At 42.0% G+C, this 19099-nt stretch overlaps 1 protein-coding gene across 11 annotated transcripts in view; it reads right to left on the bottom strand.

The window, feature by feature from the left end:
• The window catches only part of ZNF532 (zinc finger protein 532), a 133933-nt gene that overhangs the window by 30167 nt on the left and 84667 nt on the right, over positions 1–19099 (bottom strand). For 9 of the 11 annotated variants that reach the window (XM_017890493.1, XM_017890489.1, XM_017890488.1 and 6 more), the window contains 3 exons: positions 18758–18934; positions 10118–10280; positions 4503–4784 (listed from right to left, as the gene is read on the bottom strand). In XM_017890493.1, coding sequence (XP_017745982.1) covers positions 4503–4784; positions 10118–10280; positions 18758–18934 — 622 coding nt within the window. The remainder of the gene's footprint in view (positions 1–4502; positions 4785–10117; positions 10281–18757; positions 18935–19099) is intronic. The other 2 variants (XM_017890498.1, XM_017890499.1) reach the window with 2 other exon arrangements.

Genomic DNA, 19099 nt, shown 5'->3' on the forward strand with positions numbered 1-19099 from the left:
CTCGCTCTGTCACCCAGGCTGGAGTGCAGTGGCCGGATCTCAGCTCACTGCAAGTTCCGCCTCCCGGGTTCATGCCATTCTCCTGCCTCAGCCTCCTCAGTAGCTGGGACTACAGGCGCCCGCCACCACGCCTGGCTAATTTTTTGTATTTTTAGTAGAGACGGTGTTTCACCGTGGTCTCGATCTCCTGACCTTGTGGTCCGCCCGCCTCGGCCTTCCAAAGTGCTGGGATTACAGGTGTGAGCCACCGCGCCCGGCCCCTTTTTTTTTTTGACACAGAGTCTCGCTCTGTTGCCCAGGCTGGAATGCAGTGGCACAATCTCGGCTCACTGCAACCTCCGCGTCCTGGGTTTAAGCAATTCTCGTGTCTCAGCCTCCTAAGTAGCTGGGATTACAAGGCGCCCACCACCATGCCTGGCTCATTTTTGTATTTTTAGTAGAGATGGGTTTTCGTCATGTTGGCCAGGCTGGTCTCGAACTCCTGACCTCAAGTGATCGCCTGCCTGCATTGGCCTCCCAAAGTGCTGGGATTAACAGGCATGAGCCACCATGCCCGGCCAGTTCTGAATCTTAAAGACAAAGCTACTGAATATCTTTACTTAATAAGTGGAACTGTATGCAAAATATTTCTTTTTAGTAAAGTTCTGGATGGGAACTGAGAAGGGGAAGAAAGGTCAAAAACAATTACTGAAACCAAAACAGCCACTTAAAATGAGTAGCAGTGAATTATAATATTTTGACATAAATTTTTAACTTATGCCAGTTAAATTTACTCCTAACCTGAAATATTTACTCCAAACTTTATCGAAATAATAATCATACTAGAAGCAATAACACTAAAGTAATGACTGTACTGTGGTTGGCAGAATGCATTTAGATTATTCCTCAAGTTATTATATTTTATATATATGTATTTTAGGTCATAATTATGATACTAAAATCAAGTATACATTCAAAGTTCACTGGTTCAGAACACTGACATATTTATCATAATGCATAATAATATTTCATTGGGTAATCCAATACATTTGGATCTTTCCAATAACTTCTGGGCTGGTGGAAGTAAAAATGTATTCTCTCCTGAGACCTTTAGCCGAATACAATTTTTGATCCCTTATATGTGTATAGCGTATTTCATATTGATATCACATCTTAAGCCCATAAGGATTAGAGAATACTTATCACCTCATATATAGTTCTCTAGGTACTTAAACACAGGACACTGGAAGATCACTAAACATGTAACCATTTTAAAGAAGAGAAGGTTAAGTCTAAGAGGAGTTAGATGTCTTCCAAATTAGAACTCATTCTTGGTCTATTAATTCAAGAAATACTTTTCAACTAAAATGGAGACACAGATGTGGGTGCTATCTGTATATATACTGTACACGAGTAGCAAAGTTAGAAGAGTGGTTGAATTTTCCCAAGAGAAGGTTAAATGTTTCTAGGACAGAAACCTGATGGGTGTTCCAGTAATGGAGAGAGAACCCAGGAGAGAGTGGTACTCCCAATAAGGGTAGAAAATGCTTTTAGAAAGAACTTCTAATCATGTGAAATACTGCTGTGAGGTGAGTGGAGGTAAAGACAGGAACACGTCCAACAGACTTAACAACAAAGGGGTCACCAGAGAACTGGGTTCAGTGATAAGGTGGCAAGCCCAGGGTAAATGGGAAGGAAAGATAAAGACAGCAAGGTGCTCGCCTGGTTGTCTGAAGGAAGACAGAGAAAAGACAGCACAAGGGCTTTGAAGTCTGGGTGACTTGAGTATTCTAGGAAAGGAGAAATGAATGGAGATAGGTAAAAGATGCTTGTAGAGGGGTGTTTGGAAGTGGGTGCTCCAGTATGATTTGGCGTGGTGGAACTCTCGCATTCAACACCACCCATTTCACTAGCTTATGAAGACGCTCCTCCCCTCTCCTTGCCCACTCATCTCCTTCATTCTCTCAGGAGGCTGAGGGAACAGGATTGAAACTACAATATAATCTGATGTGCCTTATTCCAAAGGCAGGGCCTCAACTCCTTCAAAGCTAATCCTAAAATCCTACTAAGCCAAACATTTCCATTCTGATGAACATCTCCATCAAAACCAAGGGCACAAGCATGCACACACATGTAATTCAGAGTGGTATCTCTGCGCAGGTCCAGAGCAAAGGCTTTCAATCAGTGTTACATTTCATCCCACCAACTTTTTTGAAATCATCTCCTCCTCTTATATCCTAGATCTAATCATTATCTCATATGTAAGATAAAGATAGTTTTTTTAAAAAGGAAAAGAGTTCTGAAATGTTACAAGATAGTTACAGAAATCTCATGAAATGAAAGGACTGGACTACCGGATGATGACGAAGGCCAGCTCCTGTTTGACTCTTATGCAATCTGGTAGCGGTGCCAAGTGAAGACTCCCTAGAACCACCACATCAGACTCTGACAGCACCCCTGGCAGTGTATTTATACTGTAGATTATTAAAGTATTGCTCCTTAAAAACTACCCAGTATTTACAATGAACACTGTACAATGCTAGCAGGAAAGCCTAAGACTAAGATGATTAAATAAGCAACATGCCACTAAAGCCAAATATATTCTGTAAGTAACTACTTTTTATATCAAGACATACTGTAGTGAGACCAAATACAATAAAACATCTTTTGCAATTTGTGAATATTGTAATCCAGCCATGTTCACAGGCCATTTGGATAATCACAAAAGAAAACATGTCAGTTTCATGAGTAGCTCAAACAAGTAGTACAAATAAATGAGATTATAGAACAGTTCTTAGCACATTTAATAGAACAAATTTCTCAAGAATGTAGTGTATACTAATTACAAAACAATTCCTACGTACTCTCTATAAAGGGTCACTATGCATGACTATTTTGTTCTATTGGCTTAACTTAAAGCAGTAAGATGACTTTAAAAATGTCATGTATCTGAACCCATTAATCAATCTCAGTATTAGGACTACAAATGAGACAAGCTGGTATTATGTTCCTCATGATGAAATACAAAAAGAATACAGACCTATGACATATTATTTTGTTGTTTTTTGGTTTTGAGACAGGGTCTTGCTCTATCGCCCAGGCTAGAGTGCAGTGGCATGATCATGGTTCACTGCACCCTGGAACTCCTGGGCTCAAGTAATCCTGCCTCCCAATGTGCTGGGATTATAGGCATGAGCCACCATGCCCAGCTGACATAGGCTTATCTAAAAAATTCAAATCTAATCAAAATTCCAGGAATATGAGATAAAGAGGAACAAGTTAAACGGTGTCAAAAAGTAGCAAAGTCTGGCTGGGTACAGTGGCTCATGCCTGTAATCCCAGCACTTTGGGAGGCCAAAGTGGGTGAACTGCCTGAGGCCAGGAGTTCAAGACCAGCCTGGCCAACATGGTGAAATCCCATCTTTACTAAAAATATTAAAAAATTAGCCGAACGTGGTGGTGCACATCTGTAATCCCAGCTACTTGGGAGGCTGAGGCACGAGAATTGCTTGAACCCAGGAGGCAGAGGTTGCAGTGAGCCGAGATCATGCCACTGCATTTCAGCCTGGACGATAAAGTGAGACACTTTCTCAAAAAAAAAAAAAAAAAAAAAGTAGCAAATTCCATGTTGGTTCCTAGTGTCAACAAGTTAGAAAAAAAAAGTAGCAATTACCCAAATCTAGTAAAGTGAGGGACAACCTATATATAGGATAAACAATCCAATTTTTCTAACAAATCAACTGTACATTAAAAAATAAAATGGAAGGAGGACTACGTAAAAAAAAGAACGACACAACAACCAAATGTGATATGTGGACTTTTTGGATCCTGACCATAACAAACCAACTTTGAGACAATCAGGAAATGTCGATACAGCCTAATACTGTATTTAATACAGTATTAGATAATATTGAAAAATAATTTTGCTAATGTTATTAGGTCTAGTCATAAGTATTTTTTAAATTTCTTATCAGTTGGAGACATATACTATTTAAAAGAGAAAGGATATACATATGTGACTCAGATTTTTCAGCGATTTTGAGTTACAGACCTTCTACTGGAAGTAAAAGGATGTGGTTCCTCTTCCCACTACCAAACTCAAGGAAGAATCATGTAAGTTACACAAATGCTACCGGCAGTGTTCAGCATTTCCACTGTCTTTCTCTGCTCCTTTCTTCCTTAGCTGGTACAGGGATAGAGGTAAATTCAAATGCCTTTAACCTTGGTTTACTGTATTTCTCTTTCCTAAGCTATAAACATGAATGTGGTAGGTAACTTACCACATTCATGCACACCAGTCTGGAGGAGTGCATGTGAAGGCAATGACTAGGAAAACTAAAGACTGAAGGATTTGGAAAGGTCCATTTTACAGATAAAGAATTGAGGCACAGAGACACCAAATGATTTTTAAGGTCACACCACTAATTACTGATAGAGCCAAGCCAAGAGCCCACATCTTGGAAGCTTGCCAGTCCAGTGCCCTCTCTTGCACTCACCCGGAGCAGCTTTCATTCTTTACTGACCTTCCCGTGCTCCTTCCTCACGTGGGATATGTACACATCTCTCTGCATGAACAGGCGGTCACACTCCCAACACGTCCACCCAGGACTGGCCACTTTCTTGGTTTCCATGGATTTTTTCACAGGAGATGGAGATTTCTTTTCCAATTTCTCTTTCCCATTCATGGATTTGGTGTCCTCTTTGTTCTGATTTGCTGAATTTTGAGTTGTAGGCTTAATGCTCAAAGGCAAGTTTATACCCAAGTTTGGAGGCCCTTCAATACTTTTCAATGTTCCATGCATAGACTACATTATAAAAAGAAAAGAAATATCTATCACAAATCACAACACTAAAAGAAAGCACAAGTATGCTATCTTAATATGTAGTACACATTTCAATACCATTTTATATTCATTCAGAAGTATTTCTTAATATATAAAGAAAAAAACCTAAGCTAAATATACACTTCAAAAGAGATAAAAGTCTGTTACAAGTTACGTATTTCTCTTTCCAAACGCTTTTAAAGGCCTATATATTTATACCATTTTAAAATTCTTTAAAGAAAGACCTCTGTATTGAACACAAATTAATCCTGGTACTTTATCCTCCTGTAACATCCCAGAGTGAGGCCTCTATACAACCAACCATTTCGGAACAACCCTCTCCTTTCTCATCAGCCTGGAAATGTTTAAATAGGCTAATACATTATTAGGAATTCAACTAGAACAAACTGACTTGAGCAAACATCTAAGGTCAACACATTAGTAAATAGCAAGCCTTTTTCTTTTCACGCCTTTCACATTCTTGGAATACTTGTAACAATCTGGGTTTTTGCTGGGTTTTGTCAGTAATTTTCATCTCCTTACACCTATCCCGACCCATCCTTTCTTACTGATGGCAGCCAGGCTTGAGAACTACACACATTAGATACTCACGTCTTTTTAAACTGCTTAGCTATCTATTTTCATCAACATAATAGCCACAACAGCCATGTTCAACTTAAACTCACTGGATTTCAAATTTGAAAAGGGTAAAATTAGTGCAATTTGATTCTAAAGACCAGCTCACTTTGGTTTTTGTTTTGTATTCTAAAAGCATGGAATAAAAACAGAGGGATGGGGTGTATGCAGTGACTCATGCCTATAATTCCAACACTTTGGGAGGCCAAGGCAGGAGGATCACTTGAGACCTGGAGTTTGAGACGGGTCTGGGCAACATGGAGAGACCCCATCTCTACAAAAAGATTAAGAAATAGCCGGGCATGGTAGTGCATGCCTGAAGTTCCAATTACTCAGAAGGCTGAGGTAAGAGGACTGCTTGAGCCCAGGAGTTCAAGGTTACAGTGAGCTATAATCACGCCACTGCACTCTAGCCTGGGCAACACAGCAAGACCCTGTCTCAAAAACTAAAAACAAAAACAAAAAAAGAGGGTGGAGGAGAGCAAAAAATAAAATCTTTGCCTCTGTATACAATATACAATTTATCTTTGAATAGGGTCGTCTCTTCTTACTAGCAGTCAGGCTTGCAGTCAAACCATGAATTCCTGAACCTACAGAAAGACAACATGAAAAATCTTTGCTAAGAGGCTTTCCACACATCCGAGTTTCCCTGGGTCACAGAAACTGACGCTGAAAGACCTCAGCTCCACATTCCTTCTTGGATGTTTAAGCCAGCCATTCCTACAGGACACTCTCCATCACACTTTTTCAAGGTAAGGTTCTTCTCTAAACAGTGCCAAGAACTAGCTAACCTTCTTCAATACCATTTTCCCCCAGAGGGAAACGGGTTCTATCATCTTCTCATTGGCTGAAGTCTCAAGGTCTACCCAAACAGGCAACAGCGCATAAACGAGGGGCTGAGGCGGGGCGCAGTGGCTCACGCCTGTAATTCCAGTACTTTGGGAGGCTGAGGCGGGTGGATCACGAGGTTAGGAGATCCAGACCATCCTGGCTAACACGGTGAAATCCCGTCTCTCCTAAAAATACAAAAAATTAACAGGGCGAGGTGGCGGGCGCCTGTAGTCCCTGCTACTTGGGAGGCTGTGGCGGGAGAATGGCGTGAACCCGGGAGGCGGAGCTTGCAGTGAGCCGAGATCACGCCACTGCACTCCAGCCTGGGCGACAGAGTGAGACTCCGTCTCCAAAAAAAACAAAAACAAAAACAAAGAGGCGCCGGGCTGAGGTGGATGGATGTCTAACCATGTTCTTTGCAAAGAGAAAATCTGAAGCAAGACATGATTTCTTGATAGCCAAAAACTATGCCTTGCTTCACACCCACCATGCAGGGTAGAGGGTTTCTGTGTTTGATTGCTCTTTTCAAAAAAGAAGCAAAGTTTTCCATTTTGACATTTAAAACCTAAAGAAAACAAAACCTAAATCCCTCTAGCAACTTTTTGTAAGTTTCTAGGCAAATGCATTTTTACTAACTGATAAGCTGAAGAAAGGATAAAGTATTAAAGTATTCTTCTGTAAGAAAACCTTAAAGTGCTATAGAAATTACAGAAAAGAAGCAACAAGTTACATTGTAAGTAAAATTGAGACTGTTAAGGCCAGGTGCAGTGGCTCAGGCCTGTATATCCCAGTACTTCAGAAGGCCAAGGCAGGAAGATCACTTGAGCCCAGGAGTTTGAGACCAGCCTGGGCAACATAGTGAAACCCTGTCTCTACAAAAAATACAAAACACAAAAACTGACCAGGCGTGGTGGCACATGCCTGTAGTTCCAGCCATTTGGGAGGCTGAGGATGGAGGATCACCTGAGCCCAGGATGTGGAGGCTGCCTTGAGCCCTGATCATGCCACTGCACTCCAACCTGGGCAACAGAGTGAGACCTTACCTAAAAACAAAACAAAACAAAAAGACTCTGAAAAGCAAATACCTGGGAATGGTGGCTCGCACCTATAATTTCGATGCTCTGGAAGTTCAGGTGGGAAAACCACTTGAGACCAGACGGTCAGCCTGGGCAACATGGCAAGACCTGCCTCATTCATTCATTCATTCATTCATTCATTCATATTGTCATTTTTAAATAAAGAAACAACTTATTTTCAAATGGATTTTTCCTTAGCTCCTATAACAATAATTAATTTGAACAAATGTTTGTAACTTGAAAGTTTACTTTAAATACCAATGTCAACATGGAGGTCCTACAAAGTAAATAAGTTTATATTTTGGTAGGAGAAGAAAATGACACAAATCGGATTAACTGGGCAAACAAGGCTCCATCTTTAAGTGAATATGTATGTGGAGAAAACTTGTGCCTGTTCCACTTCCTCTTCCTTCCTCACGAAAAACTGCACAGAACAGGCACAGGCAATGTAAATAAATAAAAAGAGCTAAATAGATCATCTTAAAATTAAAAAAAACAAACACCAATATGTCTTTAAAACTATGCTTACCCATCCCCAAACATATAAATGCAGGCTATTTTTAAATGCATAGAACATACATGAAATGAGAACATAAGTGATTATTCCCACTGTTTTCATATCATGTGTCTTGCATAGGTTCAGATGAATAAAAACAATTATTTCCTCCTTGTGGCCACAGGATTTTACCACTCCTCTTCAGTTTCTATTTCTTGGAACCTTGTATTCCTCCAAATTCACTATTAACACAAGGAAGACCCTAACCACAAAGTTGATGACCCGACTTCCAGATGCAAAGATGAGTTCCAGAAAGCAAATGCCTTAAAAGCCTCTTAAGAAGCAACTGCTCTTTTCTTATTTTGTTGTGGGCACACATTTAGTATGTTAAAATATTTTGGTCTAATCCCAACATCCCTAAATTTTTTAAAGCAATTTTAAATTCTTCCTGATGTTTCATTAAATAGATATTTACTATCAAAATAATTACGTGATTTTAGCTAAAATAGTTAAAGTATCTTAAGAGAATTTTACTGTACTTCAAGTGAGAATGATGAAAGGCATCTCTCATGCATTTTATTCACCCGAGTAATGCCATCACCACCATCTTCACCTTGCCTAGAAGGAGACAATCTCCAACATGTTCATTTGCATTAAGCAATTACTCTACATGAACTCACATATGTTCAATACAGGAAATGTCAAGGATTCATAATCCAGGCATTTAGCCGACATGAGACCAGAATAATTCAGGGACTTTACTTGCTCTTCAAACTGAACTTTTTTGTATAATTTTTTGTTTTTTTTTGAGACGGAGTCTTGTTCTGTCACCCAGGCTGGAGTACAGTGGCACAATCTCGGCTCACTGCGATCTCTGCCTCCTGAATTCAAGTGATTCTCCTGCCTCGGCCTCCCAAGTAGCGAGGATTACAGGCATGTACCACCACACCCAGCTGATTTTTGTATTTCTAGTAGAGATGGGGTTTCACCATGTTGGCCTCAAGTGATCCACCTACCTTGGCCTCCCAAAGTGCTGGTATTACAGGTGTGACCCACTGTGCCCAGCCTGTATAATATATTTTTAAAAGAGCAAAACTAAAAGAAAGAGATTGAGTTCCTGATAATATGGGGTCTCTTGTTTCTCTGTTTAAAAAGTAAGTCATTTTAATCTCTGAAAGCCAATGGATATTACCTCCTAATCACACAAGGAAAAAAAAATGCTTAACATATTACAGTGGACAGTTAAGCAGCTAGAACTAAGCACTGGACTTAGTAAGCTTAAAAGGCTATAAATAGATTTCTGTGCCCCTTTTGGGGGTTGGAGAGTAAAATAGACCACACTGGATATTTATTCATTTCATTAACTGAACACCACTAGGTGCCAGGTACCATACTATATCCTAGATATTTAACAGTCCATTTACAATGCAATCTTTACAGAAAAGAAAAAAAAAAAAAAGAAACTAAAAGGTTTAGGGGCATTAATTACAATGCAAACCTAACCGCTTAAATAATTTCAAGGGAAAAAAACCTTCATTTTTCTAAATATACCAATATTTGTATGAATTAGCATAATTCATCAGAGCTCTTGTCTGTTTCTAAGTATTATACAATACTGAATTCTCAAGAAAAGGAAAACTTCGGCGTGGTGTGGTGGCTCATGCCTGTAATCCCAGCACTTTGGGATGCCAAGGCGGGCAGATCACCTGAGGTCAGGAGTTCAAGATCAGCCTGGCCAACACGGTGAAACTAAAAGTGCAAAAATTGCAAAAATTAGCTGGGTGTGGTGGTGCACACCTGTAATCCCAGCTACTTGGGAGGCTGAGGCAGGAGAATCACTTGAACCTGGGAGGCGGAGGTTGCAGTGAGCCAAGATCGTGCCACTGCATTCTAGCCTGGGAGACAGAGGGAGACTCTCTCTCTCTCTCAAAAAAAAAGGAAAGGAAAACTTCACAGTCATCATTTTCACATATTAAAAGAAAAAGAAAAAGAAAGAAAAAAAAACCCTAGTACTTTTTTACTCTTAACATCAGGGCAGGCATTGGTTCCTTTTCACGAATCTTTTCGTAGGCAGATCAGGACTCCTGAATGAAAAGCACCCCACAGTCAAGTGAACACACGATGACAGCACGTAAGTTGCTCACTGACAACGACCAGCATCCATCCCTTCCCTCGACAGTGAGGCGTGCTTTAGAGTCACCTGCAGCTCAGCCTTGATTTATGACCAGTGAATGGATCTGTAATTCATTTAAATGAGAGGTTAGATGCACACACACCTTGATATGGTCCATCATAAGTTGCTTCTGTGCATATAAAAGAGAACAGTCTGGACACTTGAAAACAGACACCTTCTGGTTTTCAATGTGTTGGTCAAAGTGGCGATACAGCAAGGTTTGCAGGGTGAACACAGTGTCGCACATGGAACACTTATATATTATTCTAAAATAGAAGAGTGCAGCAAGATCATGTCAGTCAGCCTGTTTTAAGTCAAAGGAGCTGCTATTTTATAGCTAAAGAACTCGGGAGGCAGAGGCACACTGAGAACACACAAACACAATAAATAGAACAACAATTAGCTTTGAAACAAACTTTTGAAGACAAATGGCATCACTCAATCGTAGATCAACCTTAACATTTTGAGTAAAGATGTATTTGGCTACATTTACTTAGAAATCTAAATTAATGACCATTTTACTACTCACAGATCTATAACTGGCACATGTTTGCACAAAGTCTTCATGTTACTTTAACACAGAGCAAACACATCCTTTTTTTTTTTTTTAAAGATTTTTTTTTTAAGATCAGACCAGGCAATGATGATACCCTAACTTGGAAAAGAATGGTAATCTGATTAATAAACTAAATAGGACTACTCAACTCCAAAGTTTCCGTTTAGAGTCAGTAGCAATTTTACACTTGAATGTCAATATTTCTATACCTGTTCTTAACACAGGAAGCCCTACACTAGTAAACAAATATACACTAAAATCAAGAAACAGAAAATAAAATCGATACCACTGTTATTTCAACAATGCTTGAATGTTTCTTATGCTTTGAATGATTTAAAATATTCACTTGTCTCCTACAAACTATTTCCATGACTAATATGTTACTAACAAGCAGCCTCCTCAAATGAATTCAGCAGACCTGAACCTTCTGAACATAATATCCTTCCTGCCTATCCACACTCTCTACTGAAATGAGGGCACGAGACGTCTGGAGAGGGTAGAGGACTGCGTCTACCCTGCCGCCGGCCTCTGCCTCCAATGGATGTGATCGGTCATTTGTGAACAGTTCTGATGGCAGCAGGTCACCATTTTTTAGTCACTGCTCTGGGTCACCCTGGCGCATAGGGGAGGGCCTATGGGCATCTGTATTTTCTCTGGAGAACTGTGAGAATGGGCACAAAGAATTCTAAAGAGCCGCTTAGGAAAAGGTCAGAGAAAAGCCGACTGGATGTGAGGGGCAGAAAGGAGGAGAGAGAAGTTGAGGTTTTACCTGGTATTCCTAGGGCCAAGGTGAAGAAAGGAACGCCTCCTAAACCACGTGCCTTCCCTCTCTCAGGGCCCACGCAGCTTCAAACCTCACTGTGCGATTCTCTGTCCAAAATTACAGATTTAACTTTTTTCTCTCTTTTTTTTTTATTCTACTTTAAGTTCTAGGGTACATGTGCACAACATGCAGGTTTGTTACGTATGTATACATTTGCTATGTTGGTGTGCTGCACCCATTAACTTGTCATTTACATTAGGTATATCTCCTAATGCTATCCCTCCCCACTATCCCCTCCCCACAATAGGACCCAGTGTGTGATGCTCCCCTTCCTGTGACTTTTTTCTCTTTTTCCCCCATAAGATTTATAAGTTTAACTGGATTGGCCTGTTTTTTAAAGGTCTTGAGATGTTACTTTACTGCAGAGCACAAGTAGCCTTGGGGGCGGGGGTGCTGAGGAGCAGGCAAGGTTTTCAGGATCGTACACTGCAGCACAATGTTGTACGCTAATCATGTGTCATCATTCAACTGTAGCAGGTGTGACAAAGATGTTCACTTTCTCCCTGTTTGAAACTGCTTAGTGTTGTGAACAGCCCAAATGCCCAAGAGTATAAATGGTTAAACAGAAAACTAGGCCGGCATGGTGGCTCATGCCTGTCATCCCAGCACTTTGGGAAGCTGAGGCAGGTGGATTGCCTGAGCTCAGGAGTTTGAGACTAGCTTGGGCAACAGGGCGAAACCCTATCTCTACTAAAAATACAAACAATTAGCCAGGCGTGGGAGCACACACCTGTAGTCCCAGCTACTTGGGTGGCTGAGGCACAAGAATTGCTGGGGCCCAGGAGGTGGAGGTTGCAGTGAACTGAGATCACGCCACTGTACTCCAGCCTGGGCAACAGAGCAAGACTATGTCTCAAAAAAAAAAAAAAAGAAAAAGAAAAAAGAAAAAAAGAAAGAAAGAAAACTATATGAAGGTTTTTAAAAATTATGTCACAGAGCTATACCAATGGCATGGAAAGATTTTCACGCAAATTAAAACAGAAGATAACAAGACAATGTATGATATGATCACATTTTTTAAAGGGCATAGAAAAGAAAGAGAAGGCATAGGATTGTCGTCATGTCTGCTGCATAATAGTATATGTATTTTTATTGCTTTGTTTGTCTCTATTTCCTGTTTTTTCTGTAGTTGGCATAGGAAAATTTTTTTTAAAGGATAGACTTGGCCGGGCCTGGTGGCTCACGCCTGTAATCCCAGAACTTTGGGAGGCCAAGGCAGGAGGATCACCAGGTCAGGAGATTGAGACCAACCTGGCCAACATCGTCAAACCCTGTCTCTACGAAAATATTTTTAAAAAATCAGCCAGGCGTGGTGGCGTGCACCTGTAGTACCAGCTACTCGGGAGGCTGAGGCAGGGGAATCGCTTGAACCCAGAAGGCAGAGGTTATAGTGAGCTGCGACCACACTACTATACTCCAGCCTGGCGACGGAGTGAGACTCCATCTCAAAAAAAAAAAAAAAAAAAAAAAAAAAAGATAGCTTCAAGAAAAGAACTCAGATTTACTAGCTAGGCTAAGACACTGCTCAGAACTCAGCAGGACGCAGTGGCTTACACCTGTAATCCCAGCACTTTGGGAGGCCGAGGCAGGCGGATCACGAGGTCAGGAGATCAAGACCATCCTGGCTAACATGGTGAAACCCCATCTCTACTAAAAATACAAAAAAATTAGCCAGGCATGGTGGTGGGTGCCTATAGTCCCAGCTACTTGGTAGGCAGAAGCAGGAGAATGGCGTGAACCCGGAAGGCGGAGCTTGCAGTGAGCCAAGATCACGCCACTGCACTCCAGCCTGGGCGACAGAGCGAGACTCCACCTCAAAAACTCAATTTTCACATTTTGAGAAATCATTATTTCACAAGTAACGCCACAACTCATTTTATTCATGCTACTTTCCTTTGGGGAGGGATTCTGTTGTTTGGATGTGCTGTCTTAATAAGAGAAAGTATAAAACAGGAGACCATCTATTTACGTAGGCATCATTCTGAGGACGCTGAGGAGCCGGTTGTTGGTGTAATATTAGAATCCCTCCCAACAAAATACGAACAGATATAAAAGGGAAAACGGTGACTTTATAATGGAGAAACCGGGCAGACACTGCCTTGCCTTAATGATGAAGGGCAGCATCACCACTACCTTGTAAGATAGGTGGACGTCGCTCTTGCCCCCAGAGTGATCCTTTGAGAAAAGCATGGCATCATGGGCCAGGCACTGCCGCCAAGAGCACATGCCCAAGTCCAGCAATGAGACCGCAGTGACAGACCAAGTGAGGGTCAGCCACAGGACAGGCGTGAGTCCCCTTTTAGACGGCCAGACACATGAGAGTAGGGGACACTGAGCTACTGCTTCAGACGGAAGGACACTGATAAGGCAGCACAAGTAAATCCAAAATGTACACCCAGATAAGGTCTCGGACCAGAGAGGAGAAAGACACGCCTAACAACTGGGAGGAATCTGGATGAAGTCAATGAACGGGACTGTATTATAATCAACAGATTTCCTGACTGGGGGCGCTGCATGGAGGTTATTTACACAAGTTCCTTTTGTGGAAGGGACCAGAACACACCAAAGTATTTACATCATGGTTCCCCTTTCCTCCTAAATACAAAGCAGGGAGGGAGACAGACCAATGATTGCAACGCTAACAACTGAGGAATCTGGGGGAGAAAGATGCACGCATTCTCTCCACGTTCTTCCAGCTTTTTTTGTAGGATAAAATCCATTAAAAACTGCAGTTGATTTTTTTTTTTTTGAAGTCCACATATGACAAACCTCACAGACATGTCTTTTAGGAGCAGAATCTGAGGATGGAGCAAACTCTCCAACGAAAATGGAAAATCCCCAGGGAGACCAGCTGCCAGGCAGAGAGGAGGGGCGGTATTCAAGATAGAGAGACCAGTCTGCACAGAGGCAGGGGTCTACTGGGCACGGTTTGCTGGGAAACAGTGAGAATCCCAGTGTGGCTGGGCTCCCAGTGGTGTGGGAGTGGCCACAGAGGGTGCTTTAGAGTTGTGCAGGGCTTTGAAGGTCAAACCTGGAAGTCTGGACCTAATCCTAAATGCAAGACTGGGTGAGTAACAGGGTGACTACATCACAACGAAGGCAGCAGGGGAGGGAGAAGAGGGAAGAGAGAGAGAGAGGAGGAGAGGGGGAAGGGGAAAGGAAGGAGAAAGAGAAAAGAATAAAAAGCTAAAACCAAATACCCATACTCAGTCAGGTCAAATTTACAGCAACAAACTCTCCAAAACACTTCAAACGGGCGTCACAACAAATAAATAAAAGACTCCAAGCTTTGAAATTGCTGCCATAAGCCTCCTACGTTACCATCAATTGAATCCAGCTAGGGGCAAAGCACCATCCTCCAAGTCATACACCTAATCCCCACGGCCCCGGTTAGGTAGATGACACTGCTGCCATTTCAGATGGGACACACCAGTACTTAGTGAGACTAGATAATCTGCTTGGTGTTACACAGATTTCAGGGTCAAGGTTCAAACTCAGCTTCCTCTGACTCCATACTCCTCTCTCATGCCTCTATTCTAATTTTGCATGTTTTACTTCTTAGGAACATGTTCAAAAACTCTGTCTCTTATACAGTTCTTATTTTTGAAGTTCTCATTTCTCCACTTACATACATTTAGAAATTGCCAATAAATGGAAGGCATAGCAAAATAAACTGCTGTTAATCAGCAGTCAAGGAAAAAATAGAAGCAGATACAAAACTTCATTACCATAAGATACAGGCCAGGCGCGGTGGCTCACACCTATAATCCCAGCACTTTGGGAGGCTGAGGCAGGTGGATCACAAGCTCAGGAGATCGAGACCATCCTGACCAACACGGTGAAACCTCATCTCTACTAAAAATACAAAAATTAGCTGGACGTGGTGGCACGTGCCTGTAATCCTAGCTACCCAGGAGGCTAAGGCAGGAGAATTGCTTGAACCAGGAAGTCGGAGATTGCAGCGAGCCAAGATTGCGCCACTGCACCACAGCCTGGCAACACAGCGAGACTCTATCTCAAAAAAAGAGATACAGTAATAGACATTCAAAATGATCCCAAATTATCCAGAAAAGATTAAGGGGTACTTGAAGTTTCCCTTTAAACAGCAGGGTACTATGCCTGCCCACACACTGGAAAACAAGAAACAAAGCGCTTACAACAGTACGCAGCACACAGTAAACACAGTAAATCAAAGAAAAATCGCGTGCCATGCTTTTTGAAGTGGGATGCTGGGACTATGGGACTTCACGGGTATATTTTCACACATCCATATGTCCTCTAAGAAAAACGGGTGAGAAGTTATTTTAACACTGATCATTTAAAAAATTAATGTAAATCATTTGCATAAATTTACGTCATTTGTATAACCACCTGTTAAACAAATACTGCTGGGGGATTTCAGTGCCTGAGCTGGGACTACTTAGTCATTTTGGACTAACGTAAACAGGATAGAGATGGATTTAATGCCAAAAGAAACCTTTGGGTCAAATGTAGGCCAAACAGCCACAGGATGAAAGCTTTTACCTTAGCTTTAATTGGAAAAGGGGGTGAGGGAGGGTTCTCTTGGGCACACTGCAGTACAGGCCTACTAGGCCCAACAGAGCTGGTAGCAGCAGCCCCCATTGCCACAGCCAGGCTGCGGGTGAGGGTTCCAGGCAGCCAGACTAGCCCTCACACTGAATTCATGCGATTAACTTATCTTTCACTGGCTTTGGAGTTTTGTTAACCACTTCTATAAATTTGTTTCACTTTTATAATTTAAAATACAGTACCTATTTTAAGGAAAGAAGGAAGGAAGGAAGGAAGGGAGGGAGGGAAGGACCGGGCATGGTGGCTCATGCCTGTAATCCCACCATTTTGGGAGGCCGAGACAGGCGGATCATGAGGTCAGGAGTTCGAGACCATCCTGGCTAACACGGTGAAACCCCGTCTCTACTAAAAATACACAAAATTAGCCGGGCGAGGTGGCGGGCGCCTGTAGTCCCAGCTACTCAGGAGGCTGAGGCAGGAGAATGGCGTGAACCCGGGAGGCGGATCTTGCAGTGAGCTGAGATCGTGCCACTGCAGCACTCCGGCCTGGGCGACAGAGAGAGACTCCGAGAAGGAAGGAAGGAGGGAGGGAGGGAGGGAAAGAAGGAGGGAAGGAAGGAAAGAAGGAAAGAAAGAAACAGGAGAGGAGAGGAGGGGAGGGAAAAGAAAAGAGGAGAGGAAAGGGAAAGAGAAGGAAAGGAAAGGAAGAAAATAAATACTGGGGCGGGGTGCAGTGGCTTGCACCTGCAATCCCAGCACTTTGGGAGGACTGCTTGAGCCCAGGAGTTCAAGACAAGCCTGGGCAACATGGCAAGATCCCGTCTTTACAGGAAACTTAAAGCCAGGCGTGGTGGTGCGCGTGCACACCTGTGGTCCCAACTACTAGAAAGGCTGAGGCAGGAGGATCACCTGAGCCCAGGAGGTCGAGGCTGCAGTGAGGCATGATCGCACTCCAGCCTGGATTAGAAAGAGACTTCATCTCAAAAAAAAAGAGAGAGAGAGAGAGAAAAGAAAACACTGGAATAATTGCTTTCTATACAATAGCCAAATTTGAGGAATACGGTTTTAGCCTATTTTAATCATTTGCTTCCTTACATTCTGAGTAACAACTACTGTTCCAGATGTCACACACATTTCTGACAACCAAATTTTATTTATTTTAATAAAGAACCAAATAAAAACTACATTCACTCCAGGGGAAAGGCTGCATTAGTACCCAGAAGTCTAACTGTCCTGAAAACTGAAGACAGGAAAATTTACTAATCCCCATCTTCAGGGTCAAGACATCAAGCCATGTATGGATTCCTGCATTTGTAATGTGTTTCATTTTGGGATCACCCCACAAAGATCAGAATGTAGGTCCTATTAAAATAAAATTTAACTTCAACCCAGTATTTTTTATATATATAAAAGAGTTACTTCTATAGTATTCAATCACATTTCCCCAAAACTAAATGTTTCAACAAAAGACAGGTGTGTGTGTGTGTGTGTGTGTGTGTGTGCGTATGTGTGTGTGGGTGTGTGTGTGTGTGTGCATGTGTAAAATATGGCATATCTGCATATCTTCCCCCAATACTTCCTTAATGAAGGAGTTATGGGCAAAAATACACCAACAGATTTGGACGGCAAATCTAGCTTCTTGTAATGATCAAACTCTATGTTGCCATAACTAATCCAGGAATAAAATAAGCACAACCAGGAGCATTAATCCAGTGCTGTGTGCACAAGGAGGGAGTGAAGACACAAAGGAACGAACGAATGCTGACAGAGCCCTCCGTGCTCCAGACACAGGGACTATCGTGCTATACATTTTAAATACGTCATCTCTCTCACTGAAGCAGGACCCTCACTTCACGGGGGAGAAGATGGCGGCTGAGACAGTGCAGGCCCCAGGTCACCCAGCCAGTGGGTGGTAGGATTCCGACTGGCTCCAGTGTCTACACTCCCTCCTCTTTGCTAAGCTGCCCCTACTGCAGGCAGCCAGCCCGTTTGCCAAAGAACCACTTCATTCTTAAAGACTCCACAAAGCAAAAATCAATCAAATTAAGAGCAAGATTAGGGCAACAAAAAATTTACTAATCAGGGACTTATACTGGCTATGAAGTTAAATTCAGTAACCAGTGTCTTAAGTTGCCTTCATCTTAAAATGTTACTTTTAAGCAAAAGTGTACCCTACAAAAAAGGAACTATGGAAAAATTTAAAGATGACAGGGTTTCTAAAAAATAGTTTTCCTAGGAGTTGTTAAATATCATCTTCAGAGGCTGGGCACGGTGTCTCACGCCTGTAATCCTAGCACTTTGGGAGGCTGAGGCGGGGGGATCACGAGATCAGGATATCAAGACCATCCTGGCTAACACAATGAAACCCCGTCTCTACTAACTATACAAAAAATTAGCTGGGTGTGGTGGCATGCACCTGCAGTCCCAGCTACTCAGAAGGCTGAGGCAGGAGAATCGCTTGAACCCAGGAGACGGAGGTTGCAGTGAGCCGAGATCGCACCACTGCACTCCAGCCTGGGCAACAGAGCAAGACTCTGTCTCAAAAAAAAAAAAAATTTCATCTTAAGAAAAAAATATATAAATATTCACTTGCTGAGCAAAACTTCGTGACAAGAGCATAAATAATAGGTAACATTTTTGGACAATGTCTTTACCTGGAAAGAATAGAAAGATCTGGATGAGCTTTGAGCTATATTTCGTAAAGCATCAAAATTGGCATAGCTGCGTAATTTTTCAGATTTTGGTAAATGTTATTCAATAGAACGACTACTACACCTCGCCTCTAAATTACTAATAAAGCAGTGGAGTAAAAATCGAAAGTCGGTATGACTTACTTTGGTTCTCCTATCTTGATGCCAGGATGCTGTGTGTAGGCGTGGGAATGTGTGCTTGGGGCAGACTTAAACGCCATTGGACAAATAGGACACTTGTAGAAGACTTCACAGTGAGAACCTTGAATGTGAGACTTCAGAGCAGCCACATCAGAGTACACAACATTGCAATGCACACATCTGTTAGAAAAATAAACACATGGTCATTAGCACAAGACCATCACACACGTGTAACTGCAAAAACTGGGTGAGATGAACACACTTTCATAGCCCTTTTAGGCTTTTAATGGCCCTTTGGAAGTATATTTTAGTTTTTTTCCTATTACAAACCAACTTAATTTTTTA

The sequence above is a fragment of the Rhinopithecus bieti genome, unplaced genomic scaffold (genome assembly GCF_001698545.2).
Source record: "Rhinopithecus bieti isolate Rb0 unplaced genomic scaffold, ASM169854v2 scaffold_17861, whole genome shotgun sequence".
NCBI classification, from domain to species: Eukaryota; Metazoa; Chordata; class Mammalia; order Primates; family Cercopithecidae; genus Rhinopithecus; species Rhinopithecus bieti.